This window comes from Diospyros lotus, chromosome 1 (assembly GCF_014633365.1).
Source record: "Diospyros lotus cultivar Yz01 chromosome 1, ASM1463336v1, whole genome shotgun sequence".
Taxonomy (NCBI): domain Eukaryota; kingdom Viridiplantae; phylum Streptophyta; class Magnoliopsida; order Ericales; family Ebenaceae; genus Diospyros; species Diospyros lotus.
The window spans coordinates 49,222,821-49,230,797 of NC_068338.1; the positions used below are offsets into that span (position 1 = coordinate 49,222,821).

General features: G+C 39.4%; 1 protein-coding gene across 2 annotated transcripts; it reads left to right on the forward strand.

Annotated features, from left to right (window-relative positions):
- Window positions 1-233: 233 nt before the first annotated feature.
- Window positions 234-7,751, forward strand: LOC127793546 (uncharacterized). Of its 2 annotated transcripts, XM_052324297.1 has the most exons (12): window positions 234-400; window positions 539-667; window positions 1,214-1,319; window positions 2,093-2,278; window positions 2,386-2,497; window positions 2,576-2,609; window positions 3,841-3,872; window positions 3,948-3,979; window positions 4,061-4,213; window positions 4,402-6,929; window positions 7,041-7,130; window positions 7,312-7,751. In XM_052324297.1, the coding sequence occupies exons 3-12, from the start codon at window positions 1,249-1,251 to the stop codon at window positions 7,377-7,379; spliced, it is 3,306 nt and encodes a 1,101-aa protein (XP_052180257.1). In that variant the 5' UTR covers window positions 234-400; window positions 539-667; window positions 1,214-1,248; the 3' UTR covers window positions 7,380-7,751. The 2 variants fall into 2 exon arrangements, with proteins under 2 accessions (XP_052180257.1, XP_052180258.1); XM_052324298.1 differs by lacking the exons at window positions 234-400; window positions 539-667; window positions 1,214-1,319; ... (1 more) ...; window positions 2,386-2,497; window positions 2,576-2,609 and having other exon boundaries at window positions 3,835-3,872; window positions 4,134-4,213.
- The last annotated feature ends 226 nt before the right edge of the window (window positions 7,752-7,977 follow it).

Below are 7,977 nucleotides of genomic sequence, written 5' to 3' on the forward strand. Positions count from 1 at the left end.
ACGCTTACGCATTCTCTTTGTAAACACGACCTGTTGTATCGTCATTCGTCACTCTTATCGGATGGAGAAAGCGTGAGATGGGGCTGGAGCGTGGCGCGTGGGCTTCATGCGCAATGAGAGGGAAATGATGAAAACGGAGATTATTATTATTATTATTGTTATTATTATTATTATAATATACGGTCTGTCTGGTTGTCTTACATTGCAAGTCCAAGTAGTTGCAACGCAATCAACGCGCCTGAGGACAGGCGCTTGGGCTTCTTCGTCCCCACCACCACTCCTTCCTCTTTATCTTCCTTCTCGTTTACTCCCCTATTCTCTCTCTCTATCTCTCTCTCAAAAGCAAGGCGCAGCGAACACTTGCATTCAGCTCGCGTTTGAGATCTCTGTGTGCAGGCAGGTAAATCACCTACCGCCCCCCGCCCCTCTCTCTCTCTCTCTTTATCTGTCTCTGGATTTGCATTAGCGATTCGTCGGTTTTCTCCTTCCGATGATGGTATGAATGTACGTATGCACTACATTGTTTCTATATGTACAGTGTTGCGAAGGGAGGAAAGTCAGTTCGGGCGGAATGCTTCAGATTCACGCTGATTCGGCTGTTGGTGACTAGTGGCTGCTAATTCGTGACTGTTAGGGCTTGGCTCTGTGTAGATCTGATCTTCAAACGGTTTGTTTCTACTTCCATTTCACGACTCAGCGCCCATTTTTTCCCCACCGACACTTCGCATTTGAATCTGTTGCTAGAACTCTTTTTCTTTCTGGTTTTTGTACTCTTTGTAGCTCTTGTGGTTGTGAGTCGACAGCAACTTCTTTGCATCTGCTTCGTCGAATTGGCTCTTGGTGATGCTTTATGCATCAATCTGAGCGTCGAACAGTGCTAGTTATGTTTCGTTGCTTTTCTTACTTTTTTTAGCCGAATTTGGTGTTAATTTATGAGTTATGCGTCGCATTTTAGCTAGTTCTGAAGATTTAACCGAGTATGGATAATACGGCATTCTTCCGTGCTGTTTCCCGTTATATTTGAACCCTGGATTTCTTTTACAACATCCAACCACAGCCCCCCACATGGCTTATTCCAGACATCAGTGTTCGATTTGAGTTCAAGTGTATTTATTTTTATTTTAAACATTTTGAATTATATATTACTGATTAGTTTGTGCATTGCATAGTTTGAAGATTGATTGGCATTTTGATACTTCTCTTTTCTATTCAGGTTTTTGTTGTTGCAAGATAACCTGGTTGGTTGACATGGAGAGTGAAATTGATAATGATGCGGTACTTGATTATGCTGAAATTCACTTATTCCCAAGTCATGGCAGGTCAAGCTTCTCTTAACATAACTATTTTGCAATGACCTTTAAACCATTTCACATACTCATTGAGATTCTTTTTTCAGTTTCACTATGACTGGTTCAACTGGTACCTAATACATCATCATTGTTTCTTATTCACATCTGAATTTTCAAGTTCCACTTTTTAATTCTTGAAATTTTAGTCAAAACTGAAACTTGCATGAGATGCTGAATTCCAAATACAATTTGATGAGGGCAGACCATATCTGTTGGCTAAATTATATCAATCAATCTTTCCTATCTGGTTTCACGAAAAAATAAAATAAAATTAGAGTAAATATATCTTTTTTCTTATTAAGAAAAAGAATCTCAATGCAGTTTGATTTTGAGTAATATCCCATTTGGGTTTTGTTCCAATTAATTGCACATCGAGTACTGATGATTTTAATCTAAAGTGCTTCAAAAAAATTTCACGACTTCTTTCATTGCTAGATGTAAATATCGGGAATTTGCATATCCTATAATAATTTTATGGATAAAAATTACTCACTTGAGTTTGTAAAAGTATAATAGATATCCTATTTCCAGCCCCAAGAAGAGCAATGATTTTTAAAATGATTTCACTGTGATGACAATGGTGATGAAAATTATTATTATCATCTTGCTAATCATGTTATTATTGTCTTCCTGGAATTACTATCTTAATTCCACTACTGCTACATCATACTATTATAATTGCTAAAATATTGTTGCTCTCACTTGGAAACTGTTTTGAGGGGCATTCAAACATTTTGCTGTAGGTATGAGACATCTGTATGCAGTGGCAATAAAGTAGAAACGGTGGCATCTGGCCTTTTGGGAGAGCTGGTTCCACAGCTACCTAAACTAAAAGATTTGGTTTCAAGAGGATCCAACACCAGTTTCAGATTTCAACAGCCTAAAGATTTTGATCATTCCCATTGGTTCACAAAATCGACATTAACAAGGTTATTATCAGTAAAAGCTCTCTCTCTTGTTCTGTCCTCTGCTATCATTCATGATAGAGCAATGTGATGTTTAATTCTTTTGCCATTGCAATCTGAGTATTTCTCAGATTTTTACAAATTGTTGGTTCACCTGACATCCTAAACACCACCAATGCCATGGCAAACGAAATAAATCAACTGGAGGAAGCGAGAACGTTTCACCTTTCTTTGTACACCAAGGTAATATCCACACTTTCTTTGGTAGTTTATCCATGAAATATCTATTGAGCTCTTATGCATATTGTTTACCTTTCTCAGGGTCATCAAGATCATTCTGGAGATAAAGAAACAGGTTAGTTGATTGAATGTTTATTTTCTAAAGTTTGGAAGTACTAAGACATTGAGGGAACTGTTTCTTGGTAACTTCGATATTTATAGCTGGAACAAGTATTAATATAAATTTGTTTCAAACTGTCTTTAAATTTGGGATAAGTTGGTGGACGGCGCATGGGGAGGACACCAACGACGGGGACAAATGGGAATTAGGAGAATAGATTGAAGAAAATATTGTAGAGAAGAAGAAAACAAGGAACAAAAGGTAGAAGAATGATAAAAAATAAGAGGAACAATGACAAAAAAAAATATGAGAGAGAGAGAGAGAGAGATTTCAGTATCTTTTTCAGGACCCAATTTTTGTCCCCAAAAAACTTAGGCATATATCCAGAAAGAAAATATTAGGGTACAAGGCTCCTCACTTTGCTTGTGTCAAAGGATAGTCATATTTGTTTGCAACCTTTATATTGTTTTTTTTTTTTCTGCAAAAAAAAGTTGCTTTCCGTGCTTGAACCAATGACCTTCCAGTCACAAATAAGCAATCTTTGGGACCAATTCGTGTACGATCTCAACCGCTGGGCTATGCCCACGGGGGCACAAATAAGCAATCTTATCCTTGCTACAAAGGCTTGCCCTCACTAGAAGGAAAATAATATATGAAAATTTTGTTTTATCAATTAAGCCCGCCAACATCATACCAAATCTTAATGCCACTAGGTAGGGTCAGTTATAAGGATTCAACTTGCCAATCATGTCTATGTATGACCGTATTCTCTATAAGGTCATTGTAACTCATGTCATGTTGGAAAGTTTCTCATTTATTGGTCTTCTTCTACCTCTTTTACTACAATTTTTTTCCGTTACTAGAGCATTCATTGTCTTCTTCTTACATAATAAATAACTTAATCGTGTCTCACACTTCTTTTCCTCAATATAACCACTCCGATCTTTTAAGGATAACCTCATTTTAGCCCAAAAATATTATATAATGTAAGCTATAGAGGCAGGATCTAATGCTTGAGATAGGTATGTGCATCAATGTGTCACGATTCCAATCAAAAGATTGTATCTAACCTGAATATATAATATGCGTCCCTGTGGCTAGTTTGATAATTGATGTGATGTGTTGGGTTTCCCTCGTTTTATCCATTACTTTCTGACTCTTATTGCCATTATGGTGAAAGGTTATTATTTCCACTCGTTCTTCCCACCTGTTCCATATCTGAATAATTTTGTCTATTTTCAAACAGACAGCAGCAAAATCAATGATGTGGGCCCGGAGGTAATAGCTATTTCAGTACACCTTTTAAGTGTAAATGTGTGTATATTGCAAAACTAATTTGATTGTTGGAAACAGGATGGAGAAATTGTGACATCAGATGCATCAAAGTATGTGTAGTTTTGTTTTCACTTTCAATAAGCAAATGTCCCCCTCTAGTCTTTATCAAAATAAACTTTAAAAACTGTCAGGAACGAATTGCTGCGAGCAATGGATTTGAGATTAACAGCATTGAGAGGAGAACTGACTTCTGCTTTCAACCAGGCTGCTGGAGCCACATGCTCTTTAAAGCATATCTCTGATATGGAAAAGCTTTCTCAACATTTTGGAGCCATAGATCTGAGGTAACTTGGGTATTTTTGTTATGCATCCATATAACTTTTTCTCTTTACAAGTCTTATTCTATCACGTTTGTTGTTCTCTCTGATTTCCCTTCAAAATTTCCCCTTTCTAATTCTGTGAGACATTTTTCAATTACCTAACAATTTCATAGTGACAGCCAGCATTTTCTCGTTGATTGTTGTCTTTTTAGGAATACGTTGCATAAGCTTGCAGAACTAAGCCAAATGGACCAGACACTTGGTTTGCCAAGTGATAAAAAGTCCTCTTCCCCAATTGATTCAAGAAATGACAGGGCCAATAAGAGAGAGGGAAATAACCAGACACAAAAACCATTACATTCTGATACACCAGTAAAGTATGGTGTCTCCCCTGCAAAAGTTGCCCAGGTTGAGCGTCAAAGTTCCACAGAAAGCGAGGAATCTTCTTATTCTAGTGAGGAAGATCAGCAGGCTATGGAAAGAAGTCGGACTCTGATCAGGTCTGCATCGCCTAGGAGGTCAGCATCTCCTATGCGAAGGGTCCAGATAGGGCGATCTGGATCACGCCGGTCTACTGCTCTAACCATTAAAAGCCTCAACTTTTTTCCTGCTAGAGATAGAACATTGTCATATAGAGACACAACAGTTAACAGTAGTGAAGAGGAGGGATCTGAGCAACCCCCCAAAAAAACAGATAGTAATGTACAGAGAATGAGTGTTCAAGATGCAATCAACCTTTTTGAAAGTAAACAAAGAGATCAAAATTCAGATAGTCAGAAGAGGAGGTCAACTTTAGATGCCCTTACTGGTCCAAATAAATCGGTACTAAGAAGATGGAGTGCAGGTACAGGGGGAAGTTCCACCAAATCAGAAACAGTTTCTGAGAATTTTGTTACAATGACTTCTGATAATTTAGAGGGTGTAGATATTTCAAGGAGCTCACAAGAAGAAAAACCGGAGCCTGAGTTAATATCTGGAGATAACAATCCTGTTGAGGCTGCTAAAGTAGAGACAACCTTGGACACTTCAGAAGAAAGGATTTTTGATCCAATAGGTGATCCAGCAGAGACTATTGTAACCCAACAAGAGGAAAATAATGAAAAGTTATTGGCCTCAGCTGAATGGACTCGACAGAAGGAAATGGAGCTGAATCAGATGCTGAAAAAAATGATGGAAAACAAGCCTGTCAAGTATCGGACAACAGCACCCAATAGTAAGAAAAAGCAAGATGTTCTAAGCCAAGATGTTTCACAGGAGCAGAGAGGGGGGTTTTATGACCACTATAAAGGAAAAAGGGATGCAAAACTTCAGAGAGAGACGGCAGAAAAGCGAGCAGAGAGAGAAGCACAATTTAAAGCAATGCAGCAAATTCTTGATGCGAGAAAAGCTGAAATGGCATCTTCCAATGTAAAAGATTTTGGGAGGAGAAGTTCCCCAGCTAAGCCCCAAAAATTACAGAAAAGTTTGCCTCAGTCTGCTAATCCTAAGAAGGAATCTTCAAAACCTGCCATTGCAAAGAAAACTTTATCGAAGGCACCACCTGCGCCTGCTCTGCGTAAGTCATGGCCATCAGCACCCTCACCAAGAGCCACTACTGGCATTTCACCGGCTAGAACTCCTTGTGGAACCTCATCTGCTGGCATTACACCCACTCGTCGGAAACCCCAGACAGCACCATCAGCTCCTCGGTCAAGCCCAAAGACGGAAAGATCCTTGCATGAGCTAAAAAATGTCAAGGCTAGTCAGAATGACAATAGGAAGGGCTTGAAAAGTGTGACAGAGAAGACAGAAAAGCAGCAGAAACCGTTACCAAAAAATGGGAAAACTGCAAAACCAAAAGTTAAGACTTCTCCGAATGAGGGTTCAACGGTTTCACCAAAACCCAGTTTCTATAGCAAGGTGACCAAGAAGAGCACTGTGGTGCCAGTGGAGTCAAAGCCTTTTCTCCGCAAGGGTTCCGGTGCTGGCCCGGGTATTGTCAAGACAAAACCTTCTCAGCCAGATGAAACTTTGAGAAATTCTGCAAACTCAATCCAAGCCCAGGAAGATGAGATGATAGCTGACACTTCTAATCCCATCCCTAAGCAGGAGGCGGATCTTGAACCCATAAAAACTCCCATCTTGGAATCCGTAACCCAGGTAAATAGCCCACAGAAATGTGATGACACAGTGAGCTCTGAACAAGTTGTCAATGGCGATGATAACTTAATGACGACAATTGAATCTTCATTGCAAACTGAGACCGAGGAAGAATCGGTTATTTCTCCAACCGCCTGGGTAGAAATAGAAGAGCATCATGACTTACCTATTCCACAAGATGACAGCGCATCCCAAATTGCCTCCACAGCAAATGATGCAGCAGTGCCAGTGTCAAGTCCACGTGTTCGCCACTCTTTGTCGCAAATGCTGCTAGAGGAGAGTGCTGAACCTGATATCATAGAATGGGGAAATGCCGAGAATCCTCCTGGAATGGTCTACCAGAAAGATGTACCCAGAGGATTGAAGAGGCTGTTGAAATTTGCTCGAAAGAGTCGGGCAGATCCAAATCTAACTGGTTGGTCTAGCCCATCTGTCTTTTCTGAAGGAGAGGATGAATTTGACGAATCCAAAGCTGCTAGTAAGAAAAATGCTGATAACCTGCTGAGGAAGGCTGGTCTTCACCCAAAGAACTACATGCAGCAAAAGATGTCTCTCGGTGAAAGCTTCGAGAAAAAATCACCTGGCCCCGAAATGATTTCTGGTACATAAACCTAATGATCATGATTATCTTGATATCATTCATTTCCTTTTATCATTCAGCAATAATGATAATAATTATTATTATTATTATTATGGATGTTTACGCATACAGCTCAATCAGCTACGAGCAAATTCAGTTCTCAGAGTTCTTCTTCCCACAAGTTGCAAGACCATTTCACTGGTGCTGCTAATGCGACTAAAGGTCACTTGCTGCTATTCAATTCCAAGTGCATTCATCCTTTTTCATTTTTGTTTTCATTTCCTGCTCTCAGTTCTTTCCATAATGATGCAACATCTGCTTTTTCTTTTTCTCTTAGTGGTTGTTCTTTTTTTCTTATTATTGTCCAGAGATTCCAATATTCTTTACTATGTTTGTGTTTCAGCAACAAGGTCATTCTTCTCTCTTTCAGCATTTAGGGGCAGCAAACCAAATGAGACGAAGCTTCGTTAAGGATACGAAAAATTATAACTTCTACTACGTTCCTTCTCTCTGTAGCTATCCCCGGTGAACGATTGCCCGAAGCAAATCTTCTCCTCTTTTGATTCCGCAAGTCTCAATCCATACAGAGGCCCTGCCGCTGCGCCATTGGCGATGGTATTAATTTGTATCTGCAGAAACAAAACAAATATTTCACAATCACTGGTGTCATCCGCTCTATATTTTGGCTATTTCTGTAATATGACTTAGGTCAGAGCTTTAGCAGGAGTCCTAGGATGGAAGCAACAATCTCCGTACTGTCTTGTTAGCTGACCCATTTGTTCATATGTCTATGGAACCTCTGCATATATTCGAGCTTTTGAATCTTAATTTATTCTTTCATTACCTTGGTGACCCTCCAAAGTTTATTTATTTTGCAGCTGCTGCCCCCTTGGGAAGTTCATCATTTTAGCTTTTGAATCTTAATGATTTGTGATCTTGTTCTTAGTGGGGAATTGAAAATCTTGAGAGAGCCTCAGGACCAAATTGTACGGCTCCCATGCCTACCCGTGTCTTTAACCCAGAAAAAGACATTGAAAATCCAGCCAAAGGACAATACCATACCAAAATG